Source organism: Plectropomus leopardus, chromosome 4, assembly GCF_026936395.1.
Source record: "Plectropomus leopardus strain MGB_pleo_1.0 chromosome 4, ASM2693639v1, whole genome shotgun sequence".
In the NCBI taxonomy this organism is placed as follows: domain Eukaryota; kingdom Metazoa; phylum Chordata; class Actinopteri; order Perciformes; family Serranidae; genus Plectropomus; species Plectropomus leopardus.
Window position 1 is genome coordinate 3,367,630 of NC_142179.1, and position 26,258 is coordinate 3,393,887.

The following is a 26,258-nucleotide window of genomic DNA, read 5'->3' on the forward strand; positions in this document are numbered from 1 at the left end:
TAATTTGAGTTATAGCAGCTGCTGCAGTTTGCCAATCAGCCTCCTGCAAATAAATCACAACAGAGTAAAATGGCATCTCAGAAAAATATATTTTTTCAAATAGACTAACGGATGTGGCTGAGCAAGTGAAGTCTTGGATGGACATAAAACCAGTTGTGTTTTTGACTAAAAAACAGTTTTTAGGAGGAAAAATATTTCATAATGAGATACTACTGTGTGTCGACAGTTACAAGACCAAACTGACAGAAACAATAAGTTAAAGTAATCAAAATACTGCTCATAGACCATAAACCTATAGTAATGTTTCCTGGAGAACCATGTGTTCCTATGTTGAGGAACATTTCCTTTCATTACAATTGGGGAGAAATTTAACTTTTGAATTTTTGGGGACAGTTCACCCCAAGATCAAAAAAGGATATTTTTCCCTTTACCTGTTTATCGCCATAGACTGTTTTGGTTTGAGTTGCGAAGTGTTTGAGCTGAAGAAATGTCTGCCTTCTTTTGCATATTTAATTAATTTACTATTACACAAGATTACGTAAAAGCAAGCAAGCAATCGTGCAGGCAAAACCTGAAGGGGCTTATAATAAAAACCTTCCCTCTAGAGTTTACAATCTATTCAAATATTATCACTAAGTTTCTCCTTACCATAGCAATATAACAAACGAGTAGTTATAGCAGACATAAATGGAGCACAGCTAATACATTAACTACAGCACAGGTGTTTTTTCATCTTAGACTTACAGGAAAATAATGATGGACGATGATGGTTTTTGAGTTGTGCACTAAGAGAGAAAATAAATGTCCTTGGCTTGTCTTGTTTGATATAAATGAAAATCAGAGTTCATTATAAAGAAGTTATGAAACACATCTGGTAAGCTGTGCTTTTGAAACATACATTTATATATAAAATGTCAGTTTGATATATATTCATATAAAAAATTGGACAGGAGTTTTAATATAATGACTTGTGTTGCTAAAAACGCCAAAAAGTACATTAAAAAAGTCAGTGGTCTCTTTGTTGTGAGCAATTTCATGTAGGAACTATTTTCTTTTTACCGAGCTACACCGACCGACCCTATCACTACACAGACCAACGTGTGCTTCGACTGCTAGCTCATCTGTACACCGCGTGCTGTCACGATCACGAGCCTCTCGTCTGTGAGTAGATGCTCGCCTCCTTCTGTGTGATGAGACGGTTGGCAGCTAGAAAAAACATAGGTCCGAGATAAAAATTCTCCCAATAAGGGCTGTGGATAATTTTGAGTAACCAGGTCATGATTTCTGGAAAGAGACATTGCTGTTGAGGTTTTCAGATGTATTTTTTTACGCTTTGAGCACCACAAGCCGAGTGTAATCTAGTTCCTTTATATTGGAGCAACACTCTGCGACTCACACCAAAACCATATTGACTGATAAATAAATAAAACTACAAGTGAGGAAAAATGTGTATATTTGATTTTGGGGTGAATTGTTCCTTTAAAATGTTTTCAAATACAACAAACTGAGGAAAAGTTAATTTCCACAAACTTATCTCCACCTTTTGGTGTAATTTTAAAAAACTTTTAATGAGTTTCTTGCTTACAGTCACGCCTCTCAGAGAAACTCTACATGAAACATCCAGCGGGATAAAGACGAGCTTTCTTTAGATCTCTGCTAATAAACACCAGCCTAAGATACTTCACACCTCCCCGCCCTAATTCTCTAACTCATCCTGCACAAAAAGTACTATTTGTCTTTGGCAGGCAAAATATGATAAGCAGAAGATAAAGAGAACAGGTAAGACTGGAGAACCTGTGTGTAAAGCTAGCTCCTGCTGTCCTCCTCACTCTCACTGGGTAATGAAATGAGTTTTACCTATCTGGACCGCTGGCTGTAGATTAAAAACAGGCGTGTTTACACGGCGGGGAGCCAGCACGGAGAGATAGCAGGGGGGTAAACAGAATCTGAGGGGGAAAAATAGACGCATTGACTTTTAATTACAGTTTTTGATGACAGCCGCTGTTTGGAGATGTGAAACTGCAACCAGATTTTAGCTCAAAGACACACACACACACACACGTGCATACACATGTGGAAAAACACACACTGCTGCCTCCCCAACACACAAGCAGATAAGCATGGTTGAACACACATATTTGTCTGAAAACACACACTCGCACGCAACCTAATCTCAAATGGGTCAAGCTCAGCCAGACTCTGGTTAATAAAAGATGCCATGAGGCACCTCTGGGCCACAGAAACACTCGGGTCATCATTTCTGCATGGACACACGCGCACACACACACACAAAATACACAATAATACTCTCACTTGCAGATTTACACATACACACTTATTTGATTCCTCCTTTATTTTTTATTCTTGTTTTATCCCTCTCTCCTTTCTGTCACACACTTTCTCTCTCTCTCTCTCTCTCTCTCTCACACACACACACACACACACACACACACACACACACACACACACACACAAACACACAGCCTTGGATTACCTCTGTCCACACAGCGGTACCTCCAGCGTTACATAACCTCTTAAGGCGATGAGGCTTTAGCTCTAAATCACGAGTTCATACGAGAGCAGCCATCGGAGGCAGATGTCTCACTATTGGCTGTCTCCTCTCATTCTCCCGCTGTCCGTCCATCTTTCTCTGTCTGTCTCTGTGTCTCATTTGATTCCTGTTTGACAGCTGCTGAGTTCTTGTCGCTCCTATTTATTACCACTAGCCACTCCAGAAAAGTGATTTGACAAATTCCACAAGCGCTTGTCCTTAAAAACGCTCTTATCGTAAACTCCGCTCAGGGCCGTCACGCTCGGTCCTGCGCTGCTGCTCTTTTGTGATTTATGCTTTTGCAGAAATGCTCACATCTATTGGAGACCGAAACCTGTAGATCCATAAAAAGAGACAGTAGTGATGAAAACACATTTGCTGTTTGGCAAATGTCTCTCCCAGTATGAAAAACCTTTTCATTTTGGATGAATTGCCTCTTTTCCAAAAATACCAGTCAGTTGGCTGTGCTAAATTACTTTCTATTTTCATGTGTCATTATCCTTATGTTGACTGAGCCAATACTGACTCCTCCAAGCTGCTAAAATTATGACGGCAGTGCCGGATGATTGATGTGATGTATAGACGTGGCAGATATGTGTGTCCATAGAGGATCCAGGTTGGCTGCAGTCTGGTTTTCTGACTTTTTAACTCATGCCACCTGCTGAAAGTGACCTGATTCTGACTCTAAACCTGGAGTTGTGCTTCTGTAGACACAAAAACGCCTTTTTGACCCTGTGCAGAGACGGGTGTTATGAATAACCGTCATCCCGTGTCTAGAACACAAGCTTGCCGGATGCTTTTTTCACACACACATCTCATGCAACAGATGCGCTCTCATTTTAATCTATGCAGCTTTCTGCAGCGGCTCCGTGTAGACTCACAGCTCAACTGTGTCTTTCTCGTAAAATTGCAACTTAATTCTTGTAAATTACAACTTTTTTCTCGTAAAATTATGACTTTATTCTTGTAATATTACAACTTTTTTCTCGTAAAAAATTATGACTTTATTCTCGTAAAATTCCAATTTTTTAATTCGTAAAATTAATATTATGGCTTTTTTTCTTGTAAAATTACAACTTTTTTTCTTATAAAATCCGGACTTGATACTGGATATATTACACCTTTTTTCTCATAAAAATTCTGACTTTATTCTCGTAATACAACTTTTCTTCTCTTAATATTAAGACTTTTTTCTTGTAAAATTCAAATTTTTTAATTTGTAAAATTATGACTTTATTCTTGTAATATTATGGCTTTTTTTCTTGTAAAATTATAACTCCTGACTTGATACTGGACATATTACGACTGTTTTTTCATAAGCTTTTTGTCTCGTAAAATTATTACTTAAATCTAGTAGTATTACAACTTTTTCCACATAAAATTACGCCTTAAGTCATTTGTGATATCAGTTGCCTCCACACCAGGCAAATCGGTCAGTCTTTGGGAAAAATGACTTTTCCTTAAAGTTTAGGGATCATATCATATGTGTCTAGAAATGTTCTGATGATATCTGCTCCATGCAGGTCCATCTAAGCCTTTAGCGTATTCACTTTCCTCCATTCCCAACAATTCCTCATTTTTCACTTCCTGGATCACGTGACAGCAAAAACGCTATAATGATGGGCTGTTCTCAGAAACTGTTCAGTACGTTTTATTACAAAAAATCATTCACTCAAATTCATACATTCCCATTTAATCGTTCGCCAGTAGGAGGCCAGGTAGGGATGATGGATGGGTCCAAAAACCACAGACTTGCTATCTTTCTAAGCACAATTACTTTACTTGCCTTAACCTAACATCCACAGCTTTACGTTAAATACGTAACTCTACGTGAAGCGCGTGACGTAATTCGTGGGGGGCTGATTTGTAGGAAATCTTATGAACCATTCTGTGAGGATACGTTGCTGATGATGACTCGTGTGTCTCCTGTCTGAATTGTATTCACCTACCTTTGCAGAATATTTAAGTGTCATCAGACTAATTATGTGGCCGTAGACATAAACAGACAACAAAAATCTGATATAAGTCGGAGATGCGAGTCTCACATGAGGAGTAAGATCAGCTGCAGTGGAGACAGTTAAACTCTCGCCCTCCCTCCTCCCCTCTGTTGCTTTTTCTGAAACCTTTCTTGTCTGATGTACAGAGACTCGTCCTCTGGATCAGTCACGCGTAAATGTTGAGATCTGAGCTTTGAAAGTACAAATGAAAGAGTTTTCTGGATGAATTTAACTCAAAACTTACAGCAACACAACTTTATTTTTTTTGCGTCATAATTGTGTTTGAGCTATTATTTAACTTCATACGAAGCTTAAAATAGGCCTGCACGTTGAATAACAGAATGCATCACCATAGAAACAAGGCATACCAATACTGAATTAAAAGAAATGTATTTTCTTATTTTGGCCTTGTCAGTAGAGAATAAAAACCCTCCGTGGAAACACATTAAAGACACGGTGTTGCCTGCAGCGACAGCCGCTGTCAATGTCTCTTTCATACATTTATCATGTATCGATGCAGCATGAATTAGTTACTCTGTGAAACCGCTGAACATGATAACTCCACATAACTGAATATTTTCAGTTTTGAATATTTTTAACGTCACTTTAACATTGTAACTTAAGTTTTCTGTTGTAATTTACAGCTCTGTGTGATTTATTTTTAGTAACACAGGCAGTAAGATATTAGTGTGACTCTGAGCCGAGGCGTTTGAACTCACCTTGTTTAAAACTGACATTGCTTAACATTGTTATGGACCCAAAGCATTAATCTTTTATATACGCAGAGGCGACTTTTTTGATCAGATCGATGAAATAAGAGAAAATAAAAACACAAACTAACAAACATGGATGTGGAAAACCCCTTTTGAAGCCTGCTGTCTGTAAAGAGAACAAAAATAATATCTCAACAGGTATTTAAGGAGTGAAACAAAATCACGGATGAGAAATTATTTGACAAAATGTGCTGAAGATTAGAGAATGAAATAGTTTTATACGGGAAGCTATTCGTCATCTTTGAAAGGGTCAAATCTTTTGTCTTCCCTTTTTACAAATTACAGCTAATTACAGCTCAGCAGAACATGACGCACTGCTCTTTGTGCCTTTACACTGTAATTATTGTAGCTTCATCACTGACGCGGTGGCTTTTAATGTTCTGCACGTAATTTAATTGTTGTTGCTCAGTCATAGTGTGCTCTTGTCCCTCATTCGTACAGTCAGAGTGTCTTCATAATGTGTGTCTTCTTCCGTATTTGTTCAGTTGTTCTGCATCAGCTCTGCTTTTGTTTGAGCGACAGAGAGGAGCTCAGCTGGAATAATATCCAACAGGAAAAAAGGGACCTCCAAGCTAGTTTCCAGAACAATCCTTATCCTAATTTTGTCATCTAAAAGAAGAGCTGAACTTTTTTCTGTTTTTTGGGGCTACAGAGCCAAGAGTGATTCAGAACTGAGTGTGAAAAGTAGGACTTCTTTAATAGCTGCATCTGTAAATCCACTCTTTGTTGGGGCAACATGTCTAGACAGGCTGAAGTCAGCGTCAAAGGACCACACAGCTTTTCTCCCTGCAACGCTCCATCTCCTCTTACGCCTGTAACTTTGAATAAAGATGATGTCCCACTTTTGTTCCTCTTGCTTTCTGAACTTCTGCTGCACTCAGACTCCGTCCCTGCTCTCAGAAACAAGTCTTAAACTCTTTTAAACAGAGCAAAGTCGCGGGAAAGTTACTAATTGAGGGGCATTAGAGTCATTATTTTCCTGCATGACTCTCATTAAAGAAGTTTCTGCTCAATATATTTCAGAAGATGCGGGGAAAAAAGCGTGATAATGTCTGGTATAAATCGGGCCCACGGGAGAATACCGTCTGCGTGCCGTGCATTTATAACTCCAGCATACCTTTTTATGCGCTTCAAAAATGGTAACTACGCCATAAAGAGGGACTCTGAGGACCCAAATCAATACCATTTTAGTTTTATATTCAGTTTTAGTCTGCAGAGTCAATAATCCCTGACGCCTGAGTTATCTTATCTCCACCGTGGAGCCATTTGTTTAGCGCCTGCAGCCGGATTGCCTGCAGAGTGTTGGCAGGAGGAATGCTGATACGTGTTTTGTTGTAAAGTGATGTGATATGAAAGGTGTGCATGGGAGATGACAGAGAGGAAGTTCTCTTTTTTCTGCCTCCTTTTTCACTCTGTTGATGTTGGACCTGCTTCAGACGGAAAGTGTGACTCACCTGGGCAGATGCCACGTTCACGAGTTTGAAGCTTTAAATGCTTTTGTCAGAGGAGCAGTTGCTATGAAATAACACGAGTTAGAAATAAACGCAAGCAGACAAAAATAGCTTTTATACGACTGAAGAGAGATGAAAACATCTTTCCAACAGTTTAGATTGTAGCTGGTTCATCATTGACCCTGGTCTGACTCAATTATACTGCATGCTGTGAAGGAAATGTCTGCTATTGTCAGACGTGAGCTGCATGAACTTTACCAACTTGCTTTTTGTAATAAAAAAAACATTTACAAGAAATAACAAATTCTGACCTTAACATCTAACCAAATAGGTTTTACAGCAAGTTTGTAGTAATTCGAAAAATATACAGCATACTGCAAATCTACCAGAAATACACCGTAAAGAGCAGTTTTCACTTCAGTGATAACTGATAACTGTGGCTGGCATCCGCTCCGTAAGCATCGTTAGCACAGCTGCACTGACCTAAGGCTAATTCATCAGCTGGTTAATTAAAAAACAGCCTTCTCATTTTCAGTCTAACTGCGAATAGAATCAGGCATCGTTACTGTTTTGACAACATTTCGTTCATGAATTATTGATCCCTGAAGCTCAAATCTGTCAATGTCTTTCCAACTTTACCCCAGTATCTTTTTTTCTCATGATTATGAGATCTTCTTCTTGTTGTTTTTTTTCATTCAGTGAATGCAATGAGCTTCCATACATGTTATTATTTTTTGGGTTATTCGTCTCAAGTCTCCTCTCGTGAATCTGGCTCATTTTTCCGTCTTGTTTTGTCCCAAACTGAGAACTGAGGCCACGTTAAGACGAGAACGGCTCTACTTAAAAGTCTTTCCTTTGCGTCAAAAAAGGAAAAAAGAAAAACACGTTCAAATGATAACACTGTGAAAAACGTCCTCGTTTACCCTGATCTGCAAAAACACCAATAAACACTTTAGTTTGCATGCATTTGTTAGCGATGTAACTTTGTGATGACACACCGTAGAAGATCACCACGCGCATGAGCGGAAACATTACCGTTCTCACTGGATCTGCGCATTGCCAGTTGCCACGGTGACAGAAGGGATGGCGTTTTCAAAAGATTACACCCTGGAACCCTGTTTCAAAAGTTTGCATTTTCATGCCCCCAAAACGCCGCTGTCATGTGAACAAAAGGTCAAACAGCAACAAAAGATGCGTCATGCAAAACGCCGTGTAAATGATCCCGAGTTCAACCAAAATAAAACCAAGAGCAAAACAAGCAGAGCTGAAAACTCGAGCCACAAGAGAAATGAAAAGATATGATTCAGCATAGAGATCCTTGGTTTTTAAAACTCGAGACTGAAGGTAAACAGGGTTTCGCCCTGAGGGTCCCGAGACAGACTCTGCTGGTGTAAGCAGAGTCAGCATCATCTTTTAAACACCTCTGAAACTTCTGCATCTTTTTATAGCAAATGAAACACTGGAAGAAAGTAGCAGTCGAAAGAAAGTACAAGTACATCTAACCAAGCCACGGAAACACGGAGTTAAAGATAGCACGACCGCGTCGCAGGGCAAAGATATTAAAAACAACGCCTCCGCGTTTAGAGTTTGTGTCAGGTAAGAATAATAAAAAGTTGCAGAAGCAGTGTTTCTTTCGGGTGTTGTTGTATTTTTGTATTTATGAACACTTTGTTTAAGATTCAGGTTAGTCTAAGTGCAGTTTGTGCATCATTTTAATTCACTTGTTTCATTATTTTTGCTTTTAATTATGTATATATATATATATATATATATATATATATATATACATAGTTAAAAGTTAATAATTTCTCCTTTTAAGCACTTTATAACTCTTTTAAAGCACAACACAACTCTTTCTTGTTTTTTTTTAAAAGGCAAATTTACTAAAATAGTAGTTTACATGCACCAGTCAACAAAAATCTAACAATAACTTTATTTATATAGCACCTTTAAAAACAATTGTTTACAAAGTGCTTTGACAGACAAAGCAAAGGGATGAACTCAAGGAATAATAAAATATATCATACCAAACATGCCAAACAGAGAAAGGTCTATGAAAGTCAAACCAAAAGACAAGAACAAAACGCTTACAAGAAAGGTCAACAAGAATAAAGCAAATAAAAGGATAAAAGTGATAAAACAGGCAGATCTAGAGAGGCAGGTGAAGTATAAAATGTAGACAACTTTAGAAAATATAAGAATAAATGCAATTAAATAAGATAAAAATAATATAAGAAATTATAAAAGAAGGCAACATCACATCGGTGAGGATAAAACAAAGATAAAAACAGATAAACATGAGATAGATGAAGCAAGTTCATCATTAAAAAATGAAAAAATGATGAAAATAAGACATCAGAAGGATAAGGAAAAGAAAAAAAAGGAGAAAGAGCAGCGAGAGTCACCTTTCTCAACTATCACAATTTGATATTCTTCTTTCACACTGTAATCTGTGCAGCTTTTCTCATTTACCTTAACAAATGGTTGTAATGGTCTTATTGTGTTTTTTTTCTTTCTCACACCGGTGTGTGTGATGAGCCTCGTTATCTGTCCCCCTCACCTGGCCGACACAGCTCCTCACCTGCAGAGCCCTGTTGTTCTGCCTCTCACTGATACTTATCTCCGCACGGACGGATAACTTTAAGGTCCCCGCCGCTGTGCCAGCCAGACAACCCAGACGCCATCAGATAAAACGCCACACGGTGTTGGTCTTTGTTCTGCTGATCTCGGCTCTGTTTGGACAAAGCTGCTGCGCTCAGCTCTGTGGGCGTACGGGTCTGTGGATGCCGCGTGCGAGCGTTTATCGAAAAAAAGAGTTTGAGAGTTAATAGATGAAGAGAGAGACAGAAGGAGAAGACAGAGAGGACAGATTGTGTTCAGCCATAATTTCTTTTCTGATGTTATTTCTCACAAAAGAATCATTACTTTGGTTTAATTGGTGCATTTTGACACCCCATTTCAGTATTTCTAGACGAGACATCCTCATTAAATCTTACTTTTAGGAATGTTTCTTTTGTGTAATTATACTTCAGTAATTACTCTCTTCTTCGTGTGATGCTTTTCTTTTGAATGTCTTCCCAGAAAGCTCCCATGGGCTTTGAATCCTCTCAAAAGTTTTTTTTTTTTGAAGAAGTAAAAATAGATCAAAAAAGTTTTTTGAATAAATGGGAATCCAGGTTTGGTCTTCAAGTATTAAAACACGTCTGAAGATGAATCAGCCCTGTCTCTGTCTTCAATTTAACACTTCTGTCTTAGATTTAGGCTTTTGAACAATCACACAACGTCTTTTTCCTAAACATGCCCTCAGAAAAGTCCTTTTATATCCTACAGATGTCCTTCAATTTAATGTCCAACTTCACATGGTGACCATGTTGTAACAAAGTATTTTTCAAGCCCCATATAGTTTGTTTTTGCAGTTCAACAGTTAATCTGCGCTCTATAAATGAAAGCTTTCATTAAAATAATTCAAAGAAAACAAAATTTGTTAGCATGTTAGGTTCAGTGTCATATCACATTATGTGTGAACATGATGCAAGACATGGTTTGATACACAAAACCATCTGAGAAGCCACACACACATTTATGTCCGTAGCTGCCCGTGGCTCCTCGCAGGACGCTGAATAGAAACGCATAACTGAACGCCTGACAAGATGGATTTTTATGGGATCTTCTGATTTTATGATTCTGCCATGGTCTCATGATATCATGAGAATTTAGCTGCCACGCGATGTAAATTATATGTCGATCTAAATTCAGAAACTTGGGAAAAAAAACACAATTACAGTTTTTCCAAACACTTCCTTCTGCTGACGAAACAGAAGTAAAGATGTGGAAGCAACTTTTGACTTTCATGGTCGTGATTTGAGCGACTACAGGAAACACACTTAAACTTAGGGTCAAATTAATCACAGCAATCAAAGGAAACGTGCGGGAAACAAAAAATACAGCGACCCACTTCACTCTCTCTCCTATGTATCTGACATATGTGAAAGACAGATATTTGTATAGATTACAAATGTCACCGCCCAAATCCATGTGACTTAACTCTCCCAATAACTGTATTTATGAAACTAATAAATAATATCCCAAAACAAAAACAAAGAGCAATACCAACATATAAACCATCCCAAATCAATATTTATCTTACAAAATTCCCTCATTTCTAAATTAATTCATAGTTCCCACACTTCAAAGTTGTCTTGCCTTGCTGTTTTATGGTGTGACGATTTGTGGTTTAGTTTAGAGTTTGCTGTGAATCTGGGTTTGATATCTGAACAGGACTGACTTTGAAGGTGACTTGCAGTTATTCTGTGAACATTATGATGATGTTTAAATATAAACCTTTCTTCTCGTGTGTGTGTCCCTCCTGCAGGGTGCAGCTCAGACTGTCAGCGCTGCACGGCGGACCTCCAGACGGGCGTCGGCAGTGTTTGTCTGTGGTGTAAAGTGCCGAGGACCTGGCTGCTGGGCGATCACTGCGTCTCCCACTGTCCCCATGGACACTACGGCTGGCATGGAGCCTGCATCAGTGAGTCGCTCCCCTGCCGATAGATAGATGGATGGATAGATAGATAGATAGATAGATAGATAGATAGATAGATAGATTGTTTGTAGAGGTCGACCACTATTGTTTTTATTTGGGTCGATACCAATTATTAGTAGTTATTAAGACTGATAACCGATATTTATAACCGATATGCATTTTTTATAAAAATGAATATCTTTCTGTCAATATTTAGAATTTGGAATATAACAAACTTCAACACAAAATTTTGTTTAAATGCCTTTAACAAATGTTTAATCAAAACTGAGACTTTTAGCTCGCCGAAGCTCCCCGAGGTTTAACAAAGTAAATGTTCCTCCCATGCTGACACTTTATTTGCACTTTTTAATTAATTCATTTTATCAGCAATTATTAGAAAAAAAAATTATGTTGCAGTTAATCGTCACAATCCCAAATATCGGTCCCAATAATCAGCCAAGCAAAAATCTGTCGACCAATGCATAGATAGATAGACACTGAACATGTAAAACAAACAAACAGAAAAAGATCAAATTAAATGATATATAATTACGAATTATTATTATTCATTATTATTATTAAACTTAAATTGCAGTAACAAAAATGGATGACACCTGTACAAAAAACTCAATGAATACATTCAAATAAGCAACAAGAAATGTAACTTTCATGTTCAAAAAGGAGTAGGAGGAAGTATAAACGTATTATTTCCCACCCATTCTCAGCTAATCACTTAATTATTCATGAACTTCATCTCTAACATAAGACAATACAGTACAAAGCGAGGTCAAAGGTCAGGCAGGAGCTGTCCTGAATGTAAAACATGGGAAAATGATACCACCAAAGCGTGTATGTTTTATTCATCAATCAGACATCTTCATACTGAGGTCATATTTTTGACCTGCTCTGAAGTTTTTCCTGACCCCTCCTCAAAGAAGAATGACTGAAGTCAAAGCCAGTGTTTAAAGAAACATCCTGCGTTATGAATAACTCTTTACTGTGTCACGGGGTTACACTTTTTATTTTGCAGTGGAATTAATTTTCATCTCCTCCGGCTCTAGAAGGACATAAGAAAATCTGCTCAAAGATACACTTCCCTGATTCTGTTGTAATGCTCAATGGTGCGCCAAATCCCCAAATTTCCTCCCAGCTCACTGTCGATGCTTTAACGCTCAACTGCAAACTGTGTAGAGATTTAAAGCAATGACTGGGCAGATATTTGGGGATTTGGAGGAGGTTTGAGAAACCATGTGTTATTGTTTAAACAGTGTCTGGAAGTGATCGTTCAAAAATCTTCATGTTGGAGGGAGAAAAAGAGTTTCAGTGGATAATATGTCCTCATCACCCCCATTAGGATGATTATCATCCTCACCATCACTGACTTATCAGCATCATCTTCATCAGTGTCATCTTCATCCTTACTATCCTCAACGTGCCCGTTAGGTGTGTTTACATTTCAATACGCGCATGAAAAAACTATGGCAGAGTTCCCATGGGTCCTTTCACACTTTGAAACTAGGATGTGGGATTCTTGTGCTGCATTCAGAAGCCTTCACACATCTTTAAACCTTTGAAATCTGAGCAACTCGGCTTGATTTCTTTCAAAAACATGAGAAAATGGCTATCAGCAACTTGGAGAGAGATGTTGTGCAATTGCAAGAAATAAGTAGGTTTGGAAAACTTTAAAAAAAAAAAGGGAAAAATGTCAAAAAAAAATCTTATATATATGGATATTATATATCTTATATATTTTCAATTTTGTTTGGGATTATTATTATTTTTAAGCACTTTTTCAGGTCATTTTCTTGGGGCTGTTTTGTATTTTTTTTTTTTACAATTTATTATTATAATGTTATTTTCAAATTTTTGGGTAATTTTTATCTTAAGTTGCTGATTGCTCTTTTCCTGTGTTTTTGAGACAAATAAAGCCAGTTTGCCCAGGTTTAAAAGGGTTAAAAATCAAGGCCTTTCAATTTTCATCGTCCAGGTGGTTCACAGTAATTGCACATCCATTGTTTTTTTTGTCAAAGGTTTCCCTGGGACTCTTTCAGTTGCATCATCTCATTGCTTCCTCCTCTCCTGCCTTCTGACTGAAGAATCAGCATCTTCTTCTGCTTATTTTAATGAAGCAACTCACAATATCTGCATAACAGTAGTGGATGGAGAAGTGCATAAATTATCATTTTTATTGTGCCAAGTTTCTGAAAATGCAGTTAAAGTTGCACTACTTTTGGAGGAACACCTTACTACTGTCTTCAAATTGTCTCTTAACTATCATCTTCCTCATCCCCCTGGACCTCATCATTATTATCATCCCCTTTTTATCACCATCTTCATCATCACTCGTTCGTTCATTCGTTCAGCAGCTCGGCAGCTGTGTTCGCTGCCTCCACACTGAGCTGCTGTAAATCTGCACACATGTAAATAAAGAATGTGAACAGGACGCTTCAGGCGGTAAAAAGATTCAAACCTCTGGAGTCTCATTTAGCTGAGAAATATACACACACACACACACACACACACACACACGGACACATTGATAAATAAAGACACAAAAAAAGGAGAGATAGAATAGCACTTGTATATACAAACAAATCAAACACAAAAAAAAAAACATGCGCTCACATACAGGTGCTGATGATTGAGGCCTGATGATGAATTTTGCCGCGTCAGAGTGAAATTTAAAGTTTCCATCTTCTCAGCCACTTTTTTGTGTTTTTGAGGTGTTGATGATTACTATGCAGGGCTGGGTGTAAGAAGTGTGTAGGGTGGTGGGTGTGGGGAGTGTGAGCAGCAGAGCAATCTGAGAATGATTAGACCCTTGATAGTGATTAGTGAGACTTATGAATATGTATTTTTAAACTCAAGAATGTGGCTTTAATTAGGATTTTGCATGAAGGACTTGATATTTTAGCAGCTTTTACTGCTATAACTTATCCAAGAGTGTTAAGACTTTCATACTGTCACTACAGTGTCATGCTTATACTGTTTATCTCCTACGGGGTTTTCATTGTGTTGGACTTTCAGGGGTCAGTTGTTGTGTCGTACTGGTAGTTTAAGTTCCCAAACATGCTGAATTATTTTACTATGCACCTCATTCATTTGTTCTGAGCGGTATTTTTTAGTGTTGATTTATTAATTTGTTTTGTTTTGTTTGTTTTATCTCACATTTTTATTTCTCTGCGCTGGCGAAAGCCATGTCCGGAGGCATCGTCAGTTTGGATTGTCCATCCATCCTAATCTCGTGAACTCTGTGTCTCAAGAACATTTTGAGGGAATTTCTTCAAATTTGGTGCAAACATGCACTTGGCCTCAGCAATGAACAAAGGTCAAAGGTCAAGGTCACAGTGTCATCTGTCTCATTCTTGTGAACACAATATCTTAAAAAACATCTTGATGGAATTTCTTCAAATTGGCACAAACAAACTTCCACTTGGACTTAGGACTGGGCGATAAAACGATAACGATATCAATCGCGATATAACTTTCCCTCAATTGAAATATGAGATGTAGTCCATAGAACGTCGACAACGCATTCCAGCCATGTCTGCTCCGCTCTCATTGTCCGACAGTGTCTCCGAATATACGCTCGCTCTCATTTGCTGCCCCTCTCTTTGCTGGTGTCTCCGAATGTCCACTCAGCTCTCATTCTCTGCGGGTGTCTCAGCCGGTCTCTCCGCCAGTGTCTCCGTCGGTGTCTCCGCCGGTGTCTCCGTCGGTGTCTCCGTCGGTGTCTCCGTCAGTGTCTCCGCCGGTGTCCCCAAATGTGTGCTCTGCCCTCATTCTCTGCCAGTGTCTCAGATTGTCCGCTCCGCTCTCTGGACGCTGTGGAGTGCGCACATTCTCCAACAGAGTCGCTGTGCTCTGACGGAGAGCGCATGTGCTCCGACGGAGAGCGCACATTCTCAAACACAACCGCCATGCTGGAGAACGCACATTCTCCAACGGGAGCGCCCATTTTCGGACACGGCTGTTGTTCTGTGTTGTATTCCTTTAACCATATACTGTTTCCGTGATGCAGTTCCTTCATCATTTAAGTTTCATCTTGCGTTAATAAAATACATCTTTTTTCTACACAGAATGTCATCCATCATGTGATGCTTGCAGTGGGGCGGGGCCTCTCTCCTGTACTTCCTGCACCGCCGGCAGTGTTCTGTTGCCCTCGGGCCTCTGCGCTCCCAAATGTCCCCCCGGTTACTATGACAACGGTCATAGGACATGCCAGGGTAAGTGGGGTAACCGCCACCACATCCATCTCACCTTAAAGATAAGATGTTCAGTCAGGGATGTTTAATCTAGTAACACCTCTGAGATTACATCTGAGATTAGACGGTGTGGTAGGGATCCTTAATGATTTACAGTGGGTGGACAAAATAATGAAAACACTGTACAGTACAACAGTGGAGGAATGCAGCTAACTTTATACTTCAAAACCACTACATCGAGCATGGAAATATAGCTCTTTTCACTCTATTACTTTTGAAAAACACGTATCTCAACCATGTATCTCAACATCTGTAATATGCACATAAATGCATCAATAATAGTCATGATTTTCTTTTTTTTAAATCAGATATAAAATTAAAACACTGACAAGTAACATCTTACTGCACAATCAGTACTTTTACTTTTGTTATTTTAAATACATTTTGCTGATAACACTTATATTAAGTAAAGTTTTGAATATAGCACTTTTACTTGTAGCGTAACTTTATAACAACATGTTATTTGTACCTTTATTTATCATTTATTTGAAGTAAATGATCTGAGTGCTTCTTCCACCACTGTAGCACGATGGCTCTGTGCAAACATGTTCATCTCAACCGACGTCCTTTTGCATTTTAATGTTTGCAGTAATCGTGACTGACGTACCTGCAGATGAAGCAGAAACTCTGCATTGTTTGTACTTATATAAGCTTTCCCCATGTGGCCTTGAAAACATACAATAAGAGGACTGTCAGGCATTTTTTAAAGCTGACACACACAGCTGCCTGCTATCCAGAATAATTTGACTTTTTCAGAAGGTTTAGTAGCAGACAGTTTAGTTGCATACCTCTGCCAAGGCTGCTTAAAAAAACATGTAATATAACAATGGGATTCATATGCCACGATTGTTTTCATCCAAATACTGGTTGAGGAGAAAATTGTGTCATATTGTCATATTCATCAGTGCCCAAACTTGACTTATAAAGAAATTGTTTGAAAGGTTCCTGGACCTGCACACAAAATTAGCCATTTTTGCTTTTACCTGTCACCAGAATTTCTACTAAATTTTCTGAAAATATGTTGATTTTTTTTTTTTTTGAGAATTTGTAGGTAGACAAACAAAATCAAATCATCATCTGCATGTAATTGCAGTCTGCAGAGAAAACTCAGTGTCAGAAATCAAATCAAATCATATTTTGAGCATTTGTGGGTCCAACAAAGTCACATTCTACCTAACCCATCACTGAACTGAACTCTAATTATTCATTCATTCAAATTTGCACTTACAAATATGCATTAAGTAAAAATATTATATATATTATTTTTGGATTATTGTTAATACATTTATATTATTCTACACAGAACATAATAAATAATAATAATGATGATGATAATAATAATAATAAATAATCAATGCATAAAAAATCAATATATAAATGGATAAAAATCTTAAAATTAATACATACATAAATAAAAAAAAACAAAAGCAAACACACATCAATAATCCATATTTATATCACATCAAAGGGGTCTGTTAAATAAGTTTTTGTAATAATCTAAAAATCTGTTGCCTTTTTTGTTATTTGTTAGAGCAAGAGAGGGAAGCATGTGATATCAAATAAAATCAATCAAGAAAACATGGAAAGAGGGATGTGAACCTGAACGTCTTTGTTTATGGATAAAAAAAATTCAGATAATAAAAAACATTAACAACATAGTTAAAATATATTTCACTTGTAACATCATAATAACATTATATCTGAGTGATATCACAGTTATTGAAAACATGAGAACTTAAATTGGACCAAAAACTCATTATTATTATTATTAGTTTACACTGAAAAAATAAATGGATTAACGTTTCATCAGCCTGTCCACAGAAAAAACAAGAGTTTTCAACATCTGCATATCTGGAGTTTATAGAATTTACTGGATAGATTTTATGCAAAATTTTGAAATAAACTTCTTTGACTTTGTTAGGAATACAAAATTTATGAGGTAAAAGCCTAGTTATTTACCAGTTAATCCTTTCCAAATGTGAACTCCAGAAATATTTCCCTCTTGGGGTGATTTTATTTTTTATTTAGAAATATTTGACAAATATATATATTTGTACTTGTCAAATATAAATATGCTAACACCATTCAAAATCAGTGGAGATGGAACCAGTTAGATCTTTCTTTTATCAGTGATTTCTGATAAGATGGATTAAACCAGCAGGGATGGGTTTGACAACAGAGTCAGACTCCTTAAAAGGAATTGAAAAGTTTAGTCCAGTATCTGGCGGCAGCAGGTGTAATTACACCGTGTCACTGATCTTTTCCTCTCTGACCTCGTATCTAACCCGACCTCCATGTCTCCGCAGCGTGCGACAGCCAGTGCCTGACGTGCGACATGGCCGGGGTTTGTACGTCCTGCCGCGACCCGACCAAGGTGCTCCTGTTCGGGGAGTGCCAATACGACAGCTGCGCCCATCAGTACTACCTCAACACCACGACCCGGGTCTGCAGAGGTACGCCGCTCAGCACACACACAGGGGCACGGGGAGGACGAGGGGGAGACGCGGGATTAATAATGAGCATATGTAGTGCACATTTTATGATATTCATAAATTACTCTCCACCCGTATTGCATGTAGTGCAGTGTGCTACATCGAGTTTATGGGGTCCATTGATCAAGTAATAAACTGTGGGACCAGATATGCAAATCTTAAACATCTTGTGTGCATTTTTTTTACTTAGTATTAAATCTTCTAGGGTGCAGAGAAGTTGATGGATGAGTCTCAGAGGATGAACATCCACACTGACTAACTTGTCCTTTTTTTTTCATTCTGCACGCAATAACTCTGTTCGTATATTTAATTACGCACAAACCAGCCCAGACCGCATCCTGTCGGGCTGAATCTCACTCCGTTTTTATTGCCAAATCACAAATAAGATGTGTGAAAATATGTTTTCCCCTTTGTGCTCATCTCAAAGAGTAATGGCTGGATGGGATTTAGGTTCCGAATATTAAAATTTGAACAGCTCAACTGTGCTGTTACGCTGGCTTAACACAGATATCCACTTTGATCCACAGAAAAGCCATTTCATGTGAAGCTTACTACTTCCAACAAACCTCACCTCGCACACTTTCCTCTATCAGCGATTTGGTTCAATATAATGAGATTTTTACAGGTATCAGGGGCCCAAAGGAACCGGCCCCTGAGGTGGAACCACCTCCTCCCATGTCTAACACGGGATTAGAAACTAAGCGAACCGCTAGTGGCAAAATACACAGTTTGATTTTCTGCGAAGCAGCTAGCAGTGCCTCCCGCCTCGACAGGTGGTTTCAGCCATGACGCAATGTTTATCCCCCCAGCTAGCCGCAGACGCTACCTGGATAATCCACTGAACCTTGGATGAACCTGGAGCGTTAGAAAGCAGCACCGCTCGCTGCGCTCTGAAAACTGACAGAGCTTTGAGGAACCTCTGGGAGACTTTCAGCCACGAGGGAAAGTTACCGGAGAGAATCTTTTACTGTATAAACCTGTCACAGCTTCTACCAACAACCTACATTCATCCGAATTTATCAATGATCTTCTTCTCAGGAGGAACCCCCAATTTTACCTCTGGGCTCCCTTTGGATCCTCGGGAAAACCCTGTCAGTGTCGTGTTAGCTTTTTACCGTCAAGCACTGCCACTACCTCTGATGTAGGCTTTAAAATCACTTACGAAAAATATGTAATAACTTTGAAAAGATTTAAAGTGAGGTTGTTTACCAGCAGGAGAGAGATCAGAAATAATCTCCTCTTCAGGATTTCACAAATAAAACATTTGAGGATATTTTGGGGTGAATATGATAATATTGAACACATCACAGTAAAATCTAAGGCCAGGTTTAGATGAGAACAGCCCTGCTAAAAACGGAAAAGTCTTTCTTTTGGGTTTAAAAAAAAAATCTGCATTCATATGATAACACTGTGAAAACAATGATCATGTACACAGATCCAAAAAAAAACAAACAAAAATTCGGGAGTATGCATGCCAGGCCTGCAGTTAGCAGTGAAACTGTAATGACACACCATAGCAGAGCACAAGCATGCGTGACGTGCGGCCGTGACGTCACCAGTCTGACAGGATCCGCGCGTTCACAGTTTACACGGCGGCAGAAGGAGCGCTGTTTTCAAAACCGTTGCCGTGTAAAGAGAAGACCAAATTACAACAAAAGATTGACGTTTTGTGTAAGAACCGTTGACGTGTAAACGACCCTTTAGTGTCAGTCGTAGTTTTCTTTTTCCCCAATATGACTCAGAGACTGCAGAGTTCACCAACAGTCCAAGTTAGTTTATCGAATAAAACAAAAACTGAACAAAAAATTATAAAGAAAAAAGACGCTTATTGTCAGCAGCCACAGTGGCGTGACTCTACAGATACCACTGAGTCAGTTTCTCCACCTCTTTGCAAAATATCTCAATAACTTATGGATTGATTGCATTTTTGCACAGAAATTCATGGTTACCAGGCAACGTATCCTAATGAAGTGGTTCCCAATTTGTGGGTCGAGATCCAAAACAAACTATTGAAGTAAGAGTTTTTTAAGAAAACAATAATAATACAGTGGACGTATTCAGCACTTTTCTAGATACTCAAAGACACTTTACGAAGAAAACAACAAAACAAAGAAAACAAAACAAAGATGAAATGATCCATAAGAAGGAGAACGCTGCAGAGAGTGAGTTTTTTTCCAGCGCAGCAGCTTTTTGAGTTCTCTGTTCTTGGCATAATTTGGCTGGTGAACATGCTGTGCCTTTGCAGCATTTTTGTCTCCAGTCTTGAAGCAATCATTTGCATTTTTTTGTTTGCAGTGCTATTTATCTACTAGGTTTAAAACAGTTGCACTTTATTCTAGAAATATATTTTACTTCATTGTGTTCTAACCCCACATGTTGATTACATTTTGTAATAAAATTGAATATGTGGTCATTTATCTTACATGTGGACCTTAAACTAATGACGAAGGAGAAGCAGGTGGACAGTTTTTGGACTTGAGTGAAATTACTTTAAAACTATCAAACAGATTGCCATGACACTCGCTGTAAACATTCATGTTCTCCACAGATCGAATGATAATATTTTTTTGATATCATAAAATATTGACATGTAACTCATGTTTTATGAGCTACCAGAGTCATTCACTGAGGGCGGTTTATTAATGTACTTCACCAAAGGTTAAAAACAAACCTTTATCCATCTTAGATCTGCATTTATTTACATCGAGCATCGATGAAAACGTTGAGCCTGGCAGCTGACTCTTTGACTCGTCAGTGTTATGATAAAACCTTTTTCATTAAAACTGAACACTCTGTATAATAGAAAGGCCCTCTGGTTTTCAGTGTAATGAAAAAATGCTGCAGTGCGTCATCTCTTCTTTGTAAAAATCTGTGTTCTCCTTTACTTTTAAAACAAACCTCAAAGCTCATCACAAACACAGGGAGTTTTATTTGTCCTAATTGTGTTTAATTCTTTTGTCAATATTAATGGCACACAGCACAAACACAACAGATGTGCAGGTGATAAGAGAGAACGGGGAATTTAAAAAAAACACAAACGGGTTTAGAATAAATCCCTTGCTGAAAAGAGTTTATTAATCTCCTTTTCTCTCTCTCTCTCTTCTGTTCTGCTCTCACCTTTTGCTCTCACTTTTAATCCCAACGTCCCTGCACACAAACACACAAACCCCCTCTCCTCTGCCGCCCTCACTTCCTGCTCACAGAGTGCGACTGGAGCTGTAACGCCTGCAAAGGTCCCCTGCGGACAGACTGCCTGCTGTGCATGGACGGATACGTGCTGCAGGACGGAGTGTGCACTGAGGGCTGCTCCCCTGGCTCCTATCAGGACGGAGACAAATGTCTCGGTCAGTCCACCGAAAAGCAGATAAGCTGACTCGCATCACACCAAAGAATGATGAATGTGTGCAGCTGCAGTAGATCTGATTAAACTTTATTCTCATTGAGTTCAGGTACTGAGACAACAGAATGCAGTTTTGCATCAAACCAAAAGTGCAAATAAAGCATAGCTGCATGTATTTATCCTTCTTTTGCTCTGTTTTTCCATCATCTTTGTTCATCAGTGAGTAGTTAAAATTGTTCAGAGATTTTTTCTTTATCATCTATTTCTTATTAAAACAGTTAATCAACAGCAGGGGACCCGAAAGGTTCTTTGAGACCCTTTTGCAAGTCTGAACTCTGATTAATTTTCATGATCTTTTCAGGTCAAATTCTCCTTGTGAGGAACATTAAAGTTCTTTATAGCTCTTATTTAATTTGATGATGATGATTATAATATGATGGTTCACATAATATATATATAACACATGCAAAATATTCTTCTAAATTACAAATCGTCATAATTAAAATATAAAAATAATTCATAAAAAGCTTAGAATGAAGTTTATGTGCATTTCAGTTTGAAAATATTTTAAATAAAACATGTATATGTCCAAGCCCAGGGATCCCACGGTCATGGAAAACCTGGTAAAGTTATGGAGTTTCACAATCACTTTTTTCCAGGCCTGGAAAAGTCACAAACTTAGTTAAAATCATTTAAATTTTTGGAAAAGCCACAGATTTTTGCTGTGTTTAATGAAATTGTTACAATAATACTCCATGAGTAACCCCCATCATAACAGAACATTTATTTTCTGGAGCTGACGACGTAACGCAGCTGCAAGTGTTAATATGTGAAGTTTTATTTACCATCACGTATGTTTCAGAATTTTCCCCCTGGGTTTTGTCTCCCTTCCTGTGTGCCAGCTATCTGAAATTATGTCTCTCTAGAGTTTGAATCTGATATGTTTTATAAAACGCGAGGTAAGAATTTTTATTGGAGGTCCTTGAAAGTTCAGAGTAAAGTTTGCAAATTTCGTCTATTAAAATGTGTGGGAGCTCTGTAGGTCGTTCCCTTTGAAGCCTCTTCTTGTCACTTCGGTTTGATCTTTGTGTTTCATGCTGTCAGTGTGTTTCTGCCTCTCAGGCTGTGATGATCACTGTATGGACTGTCGGGGTCCTGGACAGTGCCAGCAGTGCCAGCCTCCCTACGCCACCCTGCAGGGTCAGTGTGTGCTAGAATGTGGCCGAAACTACTTCCTGGACGCCTCCTCCCAAATCTGCAAACGTAAGACTTTTTTAAATGCAGTCCTTTTTTAAAAAAACCTCTCACATTTTAACCCATTTAAGGAAACATTATTTCAAAAGAGTGTATCTGTGCAAGGTCAGAATATCACCTTAGATTAAAACTGAGAAGAGGGAAAAAAAGATAGGAAGCCTCAAAGCATTTTTCGAGGAAATGAAGGTTATAGCAACATAGTGTCCAAAATATTAAGAATTTCTTTTGACAGGAAACGTGAGAATGGAAGTATGAAGCTCACAAGTAAAGTGCAAATATCAGGTTTTGTGTTTCAAACTGAGATGATGAAGGCGTTTTAAGCTTAGCCAAACCCACACAAAAACAATGTAAAAGGTGTATGAGCATTCAAAAGATTCCTTTTAATACTAAATCACTCATCTACATCTTTAGCCTGCTCGTCCGACTGTGTGCTGTGTGACGGGGTCGGACGCTGCAGAGCTTGTCGTGACCAAACCTACCTCATGGAAGGATACTGCACGCCTGACTGTGGACACGGTTTCTACGCCGACCAGAAGACCAGGACCTGCCACGGTAATGACACGATGTCTGCTTTATGTTTGAAGCGAAAAAACTGATATCATCCAGTAACACGACTCATTTCTCACAGTAAAAACAGCTTTTGCTTAAGTAACCAACACTTACACAAGAGTTTTTTAAACACTGTTAGTCGTCCTCGAGGCTCAACCTGGTTAAAAACATTACTCACTGAAAGCATAACTCAGATCAAATATTCAGAATTAAAATATTGATTTATATGACTCGTCATTAAATGTCTCTATGGATCTCTGCACTAATTATTTAGCTTCAAGCTCTTTACTCTGACAGTGTGCGTTTCCTGTGTTGCAGGTCTGTACCAGTAATAGGTCACATGCAGTGGGCAGGTTTTTAGTAAAAGATAAAATAAAACAAAAAACAAAAACTGGGTCTAGAGAAGAGTTCGTATGTCTCCATGTCGATGATTACCACGAGGCTTTATGTCTTTGGGTTGTTCATCTGTCGGTCCCGATCCAGTTAAACGTGATATCTCAAGAACACCTGGAAGGAATTTTGGCAAAAAATGTTCATTCAGACTCAATGATGAACCCATTTGATTTTTGTGGTCATAGGTCAAAGATCAAGGTCTTTGTAACCTTGTCTGTGTCATTCTCGTGATATCTCAAGAACACCTGGAGGGAATTTCTTCAAATCTGGCACAAACGGCCACTTGGACTCAAAGATGAACCAATTCGATTTTAGTGGTCAAAGGTGAAAGTGACCGTAACCTTGTGTCGGTCTCTCCATGAAGAGGATATCCCAAGAAGGAAGAGAGCGAATTTCTACAAATTCAGCACAAATATCCTCTTGGACTCAAAAATGATTTGATTAGAATTTGGTGGTCACAGGTCAAGGTCATGGTGACCTCAGTGTTTTTCTTACACAAATTCTGACAAAATTTCACACAAATCAGTTTCACACAATCTAATAGAATCAAATGATAAAGTGATAGCATCGAATGTCAAAGATCAACTCACAAGGCTCAAGGTAGATTTATCCGGTTTAAAATTTAAATCCTGCTACATCTTCTGGAGTCGAAGGAGGAGTTGGACACTACGGCATCATAATGTTCTGGAAAAACAATTTTCTGGACATCAGTCGAGGTCATATCTCAGGGACAGAAGGGAGACATTTGGTCAGATACTGAATTATTGACACTTATTTTGAAACTGCACTGATTGTAGTGATCTTCTGCTGCCGGAGTGAAAATGTGTTTGAAGCATCTTTGTTTTCACAGATGTAATTTTAACTAAAAGCCATGAGGCGGTAATTGTAGTTCCAAAGCAAAATGCTGCATGGTTTATACTGTGCAAAGTTGCATGAAACACCCAATTAATGTTAATATCCGACTCATAGTCTGACTCATTCAACAGAAGTCCAAATACCACCGCGCTGAGGCCGTTTTTTATTGCAAATGAAATCAAGAAAGCCACATAAATAATGGAAGTTAACCTTAAGACGTCACATAAAAACAAACCCACATGGCTGGTTGCTAGGCAACAGGCTGGTTACACAGTGGCAGAGGCATACCGTGATAAAGCTAACAGAGAAATCCCCTCAGCCTGACGCTGTGCGAGGTGAAGTTGTTAAATGTTAATGACGCTCCAAAGCTACAGCTCATAATATGTGTTCGCTGTTCCCACCATCTAATTAATTTAACTGCAACAAATACACGATTGTTGCTAATTCACAATTTATTTAGAACATGTCGTCTGCATTAATCTACTGTTCCCGAAATTGAAACTGCAACAGTCTTCTGTGTTGGTTCCTGGCTGAAATCCACAAGTAGAGTACAAATATCCAGTTTTGTGTTTCAAACTGAGATGAAGGCGTTTTAAATGGAGACGAATTTATCCTGATGGGCAGGAGCCTCTTCTGCTACACAGAGGTGAGGGAGTTACTGCTCTCTCAGGTCTGACAGGCTAATTAACAAGCTGTCAATCACACATATAAATAGCAACTCCAGGGGGGTGAGCTGTATTTCGTATGTGGTATCTTTCCCAATGTGTGACAGAAAAATATGTGCAGCTTTTTTAGAATGGGCAGCTACAGCAGATCAGATTAGATCTGATTTAATTTCATTGCACACAGGCACTGAGACAATTCAACTAAAGCACAAGAAATTTTTGCACCAGAAAAGGATAAGCACTCAATGAGGATCCTAGGGTCACTGACCAGCAATTATGACTTAAATATGAATGCCAGAGAGCAGTAATAGAAAAATAAAGAAAAAAAATGCAGTTGAGTATCTAACCAGAAGTGCCGCATGTGTTTGACTTTGGAAATTCTTGTGAAAACTTAAAGCCACAGTAAGGACATACTAAGGAGTTATTCTTAACATGTCAAACTTCATCTGAGTTTTCCAGTGAATGGTTACCAATAAAATCCTAATTAGCCTTTTAAAGCTGCAAAAAGTGTGTTTTTGTGGGCCACATTCAGAATATCTCCACACAACAAGCTGACAAACAGATCTTACGCCTTGCAAAAAGCAGCGCACAGCAACTGTCATTATTAGTTTGGGACTGACGCAGTTTTCGTCCTTTCTTCTGGCGTTTTCGATGTATTATGCTATTCTAAGGAAGCAGAAAGTGATTGTGCTATTGACCAACAGTCTGAGTCCCCATTAACAGAGACACTGTGTTCATTTACACAGGGAGCAGCTTAACGTCACTGGTTAATTCAGACCCTTAAAGTTCTTTGCAGATGATGTGGTTCTGTTGGTCCTATCACATCGTGACCTCCTGCGTGCACCGGGGCGGTTTGAGCTGAAGTGTGAAATGTCAAGGTGATAATCAGTAGCCGCTTTTACACATCAACGGCACTTCAGTGCCTAAATGAAGTCCCCACTTTATACTAACCCTGCACTTTTACACAGAAGCAAAGACGGCGGCATCATTACGCTCTAGTGTGTGAGTATACATGACATAAACGTCGTGGCATCCGTGATGTTTGACTCATGAGCGGCCGCCCCTGGAAAAACGTGTGCGTACGAGGCATCAGCAGTCAGCAAAAATGAGTTTGAAAATTACTTTTCCTTACTTTGTGCCAAGATTATGGA

At 38.6% G+C, this 26,258-nt stretch overlaps 1 protein-coding gene across 1 annotated transcript in view; it reads left to right on the forward strand.

Annotated features, from left to right (window-relative positions):
- Nucleotides 1–26,258, forward strand: part of fras1 (Fraser extracellular matrix complex subunit 1) — a 313,566-nt gene that overhangs the window by 173,647 nt on the left and 113,661 nt on the right. The window contains exons 20-25 of the mRNA XM_088076327.1: nt 11,145–11,300; nt 15,374–15,520; nt 17,866–18,012; nt 21,255–21,395; nt 22,514–22,654; nt 23,057–23,197. Of these exons, the coding sequence (XP_087932453.1) occupies nt 11,145–11,300; nt 15,374–15,520; nt 17,866–18,012; nt 21,255–21,395; nt 22,514–22,654; nt 23,057–23,197 (873 nt within the window). The remainder of the gene's footprint in view (nt 1–11,144; nt 11,301–15,373; nt 15,521–17,865; nt 18,013–21,254; nt 21,396–22,513; nt 22,655–23,056; nt 23,198–26,258) is intronic.